Source organism: Mandrillus leucophaeus, unplaced genomic scaffold, assembly GCF_000951045.1.
Source record: "Mandrillus leucophaeus isolate KB7577 unplaced genomic scaffold, Mleu.le_1.0 Scaffold77, whole genome shotgun sequence".
In the NCBI taxonomy this organism is placed as follows: domain Eukaryota; kingdom Metazoa; phylum Chordata; class Mammalia; order Primates; family Cercopithecidae; genus Mandrillus; species Mandrillus leucophaeus.
The window spans coordinates 2002800-2014070 of record NW_012108363.1 but is presented as its reverse complement, the minus strand read 5'-3'; the positions used below and the strand labels follow the sequence as shown (position 1 = coordinate 2014070).

The following is an 11271-nucleotide window of genomic DNA, read 5'->3' as shown; positions in this document are numbered from 1 at the left end:
AAAAAAAAAAAAAAAATGAAGACCTGGCTTCTTTCCATGTTAACAGTATTCTGGTAACTCAGAGGGTTCACTCCTAATGAAATCAGGAATATGCAAGTACTACCTTTGAATGTACTATGTATAACAATGCTATATATAGATATTTTCAAAAGCCCATTAATAAAATGTCCTCAATGGATTTCAATAATTCTCCTCTTTGCAGACAAGGTCTACTTCAATAACACTACTGTACATTCTTCAGGCCTGCAGTATAAAATCCCTACCTTTCTTGGAAGCGCAGCTGACTTCTTCCCTACTTCAAAACCTCTGGAGTCTCCAATCATTGCTCCTTCCTGCAGCAATCCCCTCCACAACTTTGGTTTCAGTGCTGCCACAGCCGACTTTCATTCCACTGAAATCGACGGATGTGAAAACAACTAGGGACCCATGTAGCCAACAGTCAAGGAGATCCACTGGCTACCAGAATATGATGGGTCAGAAATATTTTAGAAAAAAAAGAAAAGAGACAAACTTGCTTTTCCTCTTTAAGTGTTTTTTATTTAAAAATCTAGTAAAAGATTGCAACAAAATGAGCCCTGGATTATGTCCTAGGGTTGCTGAATACAAGTCTCTCCATTTCTAAGGCTGAAAAATGATGCATTTCTGATCCTGCTATTGTTGACTTGGATTTAAATGATTATCTAACATCACTCAGACAAGGACGATTCCAAGTAACTAAATAACTGCAGCAGTAGCAGTAGCAACAATAATAACAAGCCCCGGGCTAAGAGTTAGGAGTTTGGGATTCTGCTCTGTGGTTTGCCTTTGTCTCTAGGATGTTAGGCACAATTACTTCCCACTCTGAACCTCCCTTTTCCTTGCTATGAAAAAAAAAAGGAAGTGAACTTGAATATATCAGAAATTATTTCTAAATATATTTATTTTTAATCTTATAGGACAATTATGGAGAAGATCTTTTTTAAAAAAGTAATTGCAACTAGTTAAAGAGGTTGCATTCTGTAACAGTTCATCATATGCATTTTTTTCACATACAGGTAGAGACAGGTGCTTTGAAGACGGGGAAAATTTAGACAATAGGTTCTCACATTCTGGCCAGAAGGACTTATATTCTTAATGAAATCTCTTTTGTTCTGCTTGACAAAATATAGTCACTCAATATCTCTATGAAAATGAATTAGGAAATCCAAGTTAAATATTGATATATTAAAGTTTGATAAAATATATTTCAGTGTGAGATGACTACTCAGTCATCCTGTGGTAAAACTTTCAGGGTAGAGGAAGACGATAACATTAATAAAATCCTGCCTGTCTAAATTCATTACAGACTAACATTATCCTTTGCCATTTCCCAATGACAGAACATACAAAGCAGGAGGTGGTTGAATTACCTTCTGCTTCCTGCTGAATCTTTCTTTAAGAATGTGAACATTTAATCAGAAGTGACAAGTTTCTGATCTAATGTTCCACATGGGAGGTGTGTACTCATGTGAAGTTAAGGCCTCCTCCCTTATGCAAAAAGACAAACAATGATTTTTAGATGGGTCAGCTACAACTGAGAACATAAGAAAGGCATTCCTTCCATAAGAACTGTCCTAATAAAATTAGTAGGAGGATATACCCTGAGCTACTTCATCAACTAATGAGACTACAAATTACAACAGCACAACTATAAGATTATAAATGTGTCCCAAATAATTTTGCCTATTTCTCATTAAAATGCGAAGTAAATTTTAAATAATAGTCCTGCATTTGGTAGCCACAACCAAATATTTCATCTTATATCAAAAACATAAGCCATATCCTATGTTGGATCAAGAAATAAATTTTAAATGTCCTATCATGGTTGAAGAATGATGGTGAGGAGGGTTTTACTGAAGTGACAAACATGCTTACTACACATTCATTGTTAATTTAAAAAGATACAGAATTGTATATATAAGATGAATGTTTTCATAATAAACTATATATATACTTTTTTAAAAGAAAAATACTTGAAAGGCATATACAGCAAGACCAAGGTGGTGGTTATCTCTGTGTGGTAGGATTGGGGTAATTTTGTTTTCATAAGAACTATAGTTTCTAAATAGTCAATAAGAAACATGTATTACTTCATGATTCAACAAGTATTTTACTGTGTTTGTTGAAGAGTTTTCAATGTGATAAAGTATGATGTAGTATTAATGACTTGGCATAAATAAATAAAGCCAATTTAGATTTAGATTCTAAGTTTAAATGAAAATGCGCACTGTTATGCTCACAAAAAGATGACATCAATTGATAATTCAAGTTGACTGCTCTTTTGTGTACTTGAATGTTATGATGTTTTCGATTGCTTAATAAATCAGGGTTTTCTTCAAGGAGATAAATAGTTTCTTGAGCAATTGAAATATTTTAAATACTGTTTTATGCATAATGAGATGGAAGTGCTAAAAGGATATATGTCATACATTAGCAAAGCCACAGAATTAATGGGCTTTGGGGAGCTAGAATAAACATTTAGCAATCATTTAAATGAGTGATCAGAAGAATCATTAATTTTGGACAAGAATTCAGGTCTTCTGATTTCTTGTCCATTGTAATTATTCATTAGTTTTTGAAACCCAATAAATATCCTATTTTAAGTGAATAATAGTCTGAATTATATCTATGTGACCTTCTTTACGATGAGCATGTCAACACCAGATTAAATCTGACTTTTACCTGCTTGAGCTTCAGCTGAGTTCATTGATAGAATTCTGCTTCCTATTTAATATTTGAGTGATGGGCTCCACAGAAGCCCAAATCCCAGCATTATGCAAAATACCTCAAGTATACAAACCTGCACTTGTACCTCCTGAACCTAAAATAATTATTTTTAAAAAATTCCAGGCCAAGCACAGAGGCTCAGACCTGCAATCCTAGCACTTTGGGAGGCCAAGGCAGGTGGATGGCTTGAGCCCAGGAGTTCAAGAACAGCCTGAGCAACAAGGAGAAACCCCACCTCTACAAAAATGATACAAGAAATACCCAAGTGTGATGGCACGTGCCTGTAGGTCCAGCTACTCAGGAGGCTGAGGTGGGAGAATTACTTGCACCTGGGAAGCGGAGGTTGCTGCAAGTCGAGATTGCATGACTGCGCTTTAGCCTGGGTGACAGAGTGAGACACTATCTCACACTCACACAAAAATTCTATATTTTCTATATCATTTTTCTTTTCTTTTTTTTTTTTTTTTGAGACGGAGTCTCGCTCTGCTCCCAGGCTGGAGTGCAGTGGCGTGATCTCGGCTCACTGCAAGCTCCGCCTCCCGGGTTCATGCCATTCTCCCGCCTCAGCCTCCCAAGTAGCTGAGACTACAGGCGCCCGCCACCACGCCCGGCTAGTTTTTTGTATTTTTAGTAGAGACGGGGTTTCACCATGTTAGCCAGGATAGTCTCGATCTCCTGACCTCGTGATCCACCCGCCTCGGCCTCCCAAAGTGCTGGGATTACAGGCTTGAGCCACCGCGCCCGGCCATATATCATTTTTCTTTAAACTATTCTGAAAATGATCTAATTGGGCCAATGTTATTTTGGAATAGAGTATATTTCAGTCTGTTTTAAATATCTGCTTTTTAAATTGATAGGATTTTTTCTGCCTAGTCAACCGGAACGTCTTTTGTTATCACGTCTACAGCTAACCAACTCCCAAGAAAACATTCTTCTTCACATCTAGCCATATCTCTTGATGGAAATCTCTAAATAGTTTGGTAAATTACAGGATGTATTTAATTTTATAATCGGATTGTCCTGAGTTATCAACAGTGACCAAGAGTGAAGGTGAGTGGTATATTGTGAATATCTGTGTCCCACAAATTCATGAGTTGAACCTAATTTCCAATGTAATGGTAGTGGGAGGTAGAGCCTTTGGGGAAATGATTAGGTCCTGAGGGCAGGCTCTAACAGGATTGGTGCCCATAGTTTGTTCTGCCGCTTTCACCTGGTGAGGACACAGTGAGAAGGTATCATCTATGAATAAGGAAACAGGACCTCATCAGACACCAAATCTGCTGGTGACTTCATTTTGCACTTCCCAGGCTGCAGAACTGTGAGAAATAAGTTTCTGCTGTTTACAAAGCCTCCCAGTTTATGGTATTTTATTATAGCAGCCGAAATCAACTAAGACAGTGAGAATTTTGTATTCAAGGCTTTCAATATTCTTTGATCACAAACTGCCATTTTAAGTCTTTTTTTAGAAAAAAGCACTTGGCCAAGCATAGTGGCTCATGCCTGTAATCCTAGCACATTGGGAGGTCGAGGTGGGCAGATTATTTGATGTCAGGAGTTGAAGACCTGCCTGGCCAACATGTTGAAACCCCGTCTCTACTAAAAATACAAATAATTAGCCAGATGTGGTAGCGAGCACCTGTAATCCTAGTTACTCAGGAGGCTGGGGCAGGAAAATTGCTTGAACACAGAAGGCAGAGGTTGCACTGAGCCGAGATTGCACCACTGCTCTCCAGCCTTGGAGACAGAGTCAGATTCACACACAAAAAAATAATAATAAAAATTTTAAAAAAAGCACTATTTATAACTTAATTATTCCTGAAGCTCTTCAAATAAAGTTGAGAAAACGGAAGAGTGATAAGACATGATGAGAAGAAAAGGAGAGACTGGGTTTAGGGAGAACCATACAACATGTTATTAAATGAAAATTATTGAAGGCATGCTATAACTGAGGCACCTGGCTTGGGGATTGGGGGTCTTATTTAAGAGTTGTCATCACCTGGGTCCCATGCCAGGCATCTAATTTCCTTACTCATGATCTCAAGCTGTCAAATGCAATGGCTGGAGGTACCTGGCTCCACTATAAGTTTGTGTCCTCAACACTGTTTGACAGTCCTTTGAATTTTCTTCAGCAGTTTTCTTTTGCATTCTAGGCATGCCTGGCCTAGGCCTTTCCCATTCCTTTCAATGTGCTTGCTCAGTCCCACTCTTTTTGTTCTACACAAAGAAACTAGTGTCTTACTTCACAGAACAATGAAAAGATAACTAGGGTAAAATTATATAATTTCCCATCCATGCTTCCATTTATTTATTAAATATTAAGAGGTACTGAGCACTTACTATCCACCAGTTACTGTGCTACTCCAACTATATGATTTCATTTTTTATTCTCATAGATTATACATTAATTTACATTGATTAATCATTGACTCAAAGAATGACTGGGTAGTGAAAATATTGATAGCATCTAATTCACCCATCTTCCTATGAATGATGACAATAAAACTTGGAAATATGCTTAAGGTTCAATGAGAAGCCACTGACAAAAGTCCAAATTAAAACCCAACTTCCATTATCATTATTCTTTGTTAAGGAAATTGGTTGGATTGCCCATTTGGGTCCATTTATCTATCTGCATAGCATTAGAAATCTGTTCTCAGAGCCCCTGGAATGATTTTCATACTGAAAAGCAGTGGAATAACTAGGGTATGCTGCAATCCTGTGCTTTTAGAGATGGGAAAACAGAGATCCAATCAGAATGAAAACGGTTAGAACTTAGTCCATAAAAAAGGGTCCATATTTCTAAATCCTCATCTCATCTCCTGAAATCCCCAAGACCACTGTACCTTAATGCAAGTTTGTTGAGCAGCTGGTGTGCATGCTTAAATTTCTTGCTCACCAAGCACAAAATATGAGCATGAGCAGACTTAGAGTTCATGTTGTGCACCATCAGAAGCAGTGGGCATGCTTCTGCAGAATGAAAATTTGACAAGAGTGGTAGCAAGGTTCTGGTTGAAGAGCTTTGAGCACCGCTCTCTGGATAATGGCTTACCCTGGCTATCTGTGATCATGGATCATGGATCTCACCCACTGAGCCACACATCCTCTGAGATGAGACGACCCCCTCTTCTGACACAGGTACTAAAAGGATGTGTTCACAGAAGATTCGCTACACATGAGAGATGGGAACTATCATCCCATGACTGCAGACCTTGTAAATGTTGAGTGGTATTTCCCAGATAATAGAACCAAAGGTCCCTAGGCCTCTGAAACATGAAATTTTGTTCTCCATTTTTTTTGTGTGTTTTGAGACAGGGTATGGCTCTGTCATCCAGGCTGGAGTGCAGTGGTATAAATACGCTCATTGCAACATCCATCTCCTGGGCTCAAGCCATCCTCCCACCTCAGCCTCCTCCAGAGAGGCAGGCACTACAGGCACATGCCACCATGCCCAGCTAATTTTTATATGTTTTGTAGAGACAGAGTTTTGCTATTTTGCCCAGGCTGGTCCTGAACTCCTGAGGTCAAGCAATCTGCCCACCTCAGCCTCCCAAAGTGCTGACATTGCAGGCATGGGCCACCATGCCCAGCCCCAAATTTTATTATGAAAACATTCAAACAGACAAGTTAAAAAAACAACACAACGAACACTTACATACCTACCATTAAATTCAATAAGCATTGATATTTTGCAATACTGCTTTCTCTATCTTTATTATGTTTTAATATCTGAAGATTTCACTGAAGAAAATCCTATGAAAGAAGCTTACTCAGATGGTGTAAATGACGGTCCTTCCTTTAACCTTCCCCACCAATCTTCATTTGTCTTAATGGGAAAGAAGTTTAAGCCCTTAAATTTTGCCTTAAACTCACAAGACATTTAGCTTACAGGCTTAGTTCTACCCAATTTCTTGGTCACTGCCTTGATATTTAAAGTTTTTCCTGTGCCAGCTTCCCATATCCAGGTCTACGTGGTTGCCCTTCAATACATCTTACCCAGACTAGTAAACTTTACCAGTGCCAAATTCTTTACAAAGATCTTGCCTGTGCCTCAGAAATCCTAACAGCAAAATTCCCTACTAAACTGGAACCGGTGTGAACCACAGGACTGAATAATGCACCTTTCACAGAAGACTCAGGCCGGTTGTTCACTAGGGCCTTATTTTTATCAATCCAGAATAAAGCCTGTACTTGTGGACTAATAAAAGTTGTTTCCATCTAAACACTTTTTTATCTTTTTTGTTCCCTGCATGCTCTCAGGTGATTCCTACTATTCTTTGTTTCCATCTTGCCAGTACCTAAGAAGCAGGACAGAAGAGTGAAGATCAACGTCTTTGCCTTCAGATAACTAAGCTCTTCTGCATAGCAGCTGTGTAATTTTGTCAGCAAGTTTCTTCATTTCTTCATGTAAGATGGAGAAAATGATGGTACCCATTTTGCAGGGCTAAAGTTAATATTAATAAGATAATATATGCAAAGTTCTGTGTAACTTTTTTACAAAGTTCTGTGTAACAGTGACAAGTACATGCTAAGTCTCTTAATGAGTACTAGCTACCGATACTAATATTATTAATATTATTACTATTTTAAGTGTCGTTTCAATGCAGCCCTATGGAATACAGACACAAAATAAACTTCTTACTACATTATCAGCAATAGAAAATTACTGGCTGGGGGTGGGTAAGTAGCAGGAGGGGCTAAGTATTGTAGAATCAACTGTAACAATAGAATAATATATTTTAGCACTATATAAAATAGAGCTAGAAATTAAATAGAAAAATAGCTAACTTTAACTGAATTCCTTTTACTTATCTATTGCAAATGAACCTCCTTGAGTTGAGAAAGATCTGATATGCATTAAATTTCTCTCTAAGGAACAAATTGTTCTACTATTTGCCCATTAAAACTGGAACTGGACATCTATATATTTCTGATGAATGTTCTTATTAATCTCCCCTTCACAATTAACAATACAGCTGAGAGAACAATCACCATTCATGAGTCCTCTCCTTGGGGAAGCGTTAATTCTATGCATGTTAGACGTGTTCAGGAGCCTGCATATTTTTTTATAGCCTCTGATGGAAGTGGGAATGGGAGAATGATGATTTCCCAATGTCATGAGTTAAAGGTACAGCAATAGTGTCCAGGTGATCTTAATGATAAGAATAACTTGTCATCAGTTTTGTTTGATTAATGACTTAATGATATAAAGAACCAATTCATCATCTATAATATTGATTTATCCTTTTTCCCTCTCAATTCTTTTTTTTTTTTTTTTTTTTTGAGACGGAGTCTCACTCTGTCGCCCAGACTGGAGTGCAGTGGCGCGATCTCGGCTCACTGCAAGCTCCTCCTCCCGGGTTCACGCCATTCTCCTGCTTCAGCCTCTCGTGTATCTGGGACTACAGACCCCTGCCACCACGCCTGGCTAATTTTTTTGTATTTTTAGTAGAGACGGGGTTTCACCGTGTTAGTCAGGATGGTCTCAATCTCCTGACCTTGTGATCCGCCCGCTTCGGCCTCCCAAAGTTCTGGGAAATACAGGCGTGAGCCACCGTGCCTGGCCCCCTTTTCCTCTCGATTCTAAAGGCATTCTGATTGTTGATTTTCCTGTCCACTCAACTTTGCCTACATGCATTTATGAATTCATCCTCAACCTTTACTGCATTGCTATTTACAGTGTAGGTGCTTAGTGCTTAGTCAGTATTGGGTATACAAAGGAGAATATGACACGTCCTGTGCCCTAAAAATAGCTATTCTGGAGAAACAGGAAGAGCCCAGGGTGATTTTTGCATTATTCTTGTGAAGATGAAGTGATATGATGGACAAAATGCATCCAGCTCTGGGTCTGCTCTGGGTAACTTATCATTTCTAAGTCTCCTGCCTTCTTCTAGATTCTTACCTGCCTCCATGCCTAACTTTTTAAAAATGTTAAACTACAACCTTCTTTCATTCCCTGTTCTCCACTGCACACATGGTCACCCTCTCATCAAGGCCTCTCTGATACGGTATGTTTTGTAGTTGATTCCAAGTAATAATTTTAGTATCATGTATCTGCTGAACACAGTTCTCTCCATTAGTACTTTCGAAGTCCACCACTTCAGTAGAATCTTTTCAAACTTTACCAGTCAACTTACATTCTCTCTCTATTTCCTTCTTTTCTGAGGCATGTATGTGAGCAGCGCCTGCATCTAACTCATTTCTCTACCACCAGTGCTTGCCACGGAGTACAAATGTGCTCTTGTTCCGCCTTTCTCATTCCTCCCTCCCTTGAAGGCCAAATGCCTTTTTCTCTACAAATGTCATAAACCAAAGAGCTGAACCTTAGGATCTGAGATGATATATCAGTCAGGAGTACTGAATATAGCAGAAAATAAAAATGAGAGAGAATAGACAAGAAATATGTGGGATTGGAGGCATCCCGTTGAGGGCTCTGGCTCTGAACTTGGAACAGGGTTCATGTACCCTCTCCAGAGATTACTTTCTTTGCAATCTTTGGCAAATTGCATCAGCCTCTGTTTCTTCATTTGAAAATAAAGACAATAGCAGTTCCTAATGTATGAGGTTGTTGTAAGGGTTTACTATAATAACACATGAAAGCACTTAGCTCAATGTCTGACCCATAGCAAGGGTTCAATAAATGAATATTAATGTTATTATTATCACCATTATGAGAAGGTAACCACATATTCATGTAACACAGAATAAATTACGCAACTGAAAATCTGAGTTTAGAATTTCTTCCACTCTAATGAAGAGAATTCTTTATATTATAGTGTTTTCAGAAAAAGTTGTATTTTCTCCTTTTTTTTTCTAGAAAACCATCTTTTAATATGAAAACATGCTTTCAGTACAGAATAAACTTTAAAAGAAAAGCGATCTTATTCTACAAATTATCCTCACCCAAATATCAGAGTATCACAAGTATCTCCTGACATAGAGGGATATTTGAGTATAAATTTCCTATTAATAAACATGAGATGACTACTTTATTTATTTGCAAGTCTGATTGCTCCTTGGAAGGTAAGAGGTCACAATAAGCTTTCTCATCATCAGAGGGGCATGATCCCGTTCAGGCAGCTCAGAAGCAATTTCTAAAACACAGCGTCTCCCACATTCAAACAATTATTTGGCATTCACCAGGTTTTTTGCATTTTAAAGAAGCCCTGTGTCTCAGCTATTTTGATATTGTTTATCCCTACTCCTTAAAGAAAGCAGCTTTAGGATCAGCAGCTGATATTGGAAGATAATTCAGAAAAGCGCAGTCTTAGTTGGAGTTAAGTCCCTTTGTAAGCAGGCTACCTTAAGCTCTTGAATGTCTAGTGGATAGGAGGCTTAGCTGTTTCTTAGTTGAACTGAAGAAAGAGTAAGGAAAATAGCACAATACTTCCATCCAATGAAAAGTAACAGCTATTTTGTTCAGGAAAAGTTATATTTTGAATTGGGGACAACAGACCTGAGTCCATAAAGGACGGTGCCATCAGGATGCAGGCGGATCATGCGGTTCTTAACAGTCACTCCGTGCACAAATGACTTCTTATCGTTCAGGAAATAGGTATCAGGCACCCAGAGCTGGTCTGCCACTCTGTTGTCCAGAGTCAAGTTTAAAGGTATTACATTATAGGACAGCCTCTTATCTCTCCAGGCTTGTTGAAAGTACATTGTCAAGGTATAATCCTGTAAATGTGAGAAAAAAAACATGGTTAGTTTACACCCAAACAGATCTGGGAGATAAGCAAACATCTCTATATTAATAAGAAAATACATTTATTTTTAATTTTGTTTTATTTTTTTGACACAGGGTCTCACTCTGTCACCCAGGCTGGACTGCACTGGTGCGATCTTGGCTTAATGCAGCCTTCCTCTCCTGGGTTCAAGCAATTCTCCTGCCTCAGCCTCCCAAGTAGCTGAGATTACAGGTGTGTGCCACCACGCCCAGCTATTTTTTTGTATTTTTAGTAGAGACAGGGTTTCACCATGTTGGACAGGCTGGTCTCGAACTCTTGACCTCAGGTGATCTGGCCACCCCAGCCTCCCAAAATGCTGGGATTACAGGCATAAGCCACCACATCTGGCCAAGAAAACAAATTTATGTATGTATGTATGTATGTGTGTGTGTGTGTGTGTGTGTGTATGGCCACACAGTACAAACATATACTATTCACATATACAGGCAAATACTAATTTATTAAACCCATTCTTACCCAGTACCTGGCATGGGCCAGGCACAGTGGTGGCCACTATGAATACAGAAGTGAAGAGAATATATTCACATGAAGTTTATGATATATTTCCAAGGAAGAAAGATATTAAGGAATAATTACCTAATGATTAATTTGTGCTTTCCAAAGTGGAGTACACAGGACTCTTTTAGGTGAGATATAAACACAATTTTAAAAATAGTTATGTATTTGTTTCTACGTGTACTAACAAAATCAACTAGCACATCCAAACCTAAGAATTCATCAATTCATTCTTCCATTCATTCAATCATTAAATATATAATTTGTATACAGTAGTTGACAGGAA

At 38.4% G+C, this 11271-nt stretch overlaps 1 protein-coding gene across 3 annotated transcripts in view; it reads right to left on the bottom strand.

The window, feature by feature from the left end:
- Positions 1-11271, bottom strand: part of GABRB2 (gamma-aminobutyric acid (GABA) A receptor, beta 2) — a 264185-nt gene that overhangs the window by 165407 nt on the left and 87507 nt on the right. For all 3 annotated transcript variants that reach the window (XM_011966665.1, XM_011966667.1, XM_011966666.1), the window contains exon 5: positions 10199-10419. In XM_011966665.1, coding sequence (XP_011822055.1) covers positions 10199-10419 — 221 coding nt within the window. The remainder of the gene's footprint in view (positions 1-10198; positions 10420-11271) is intronic.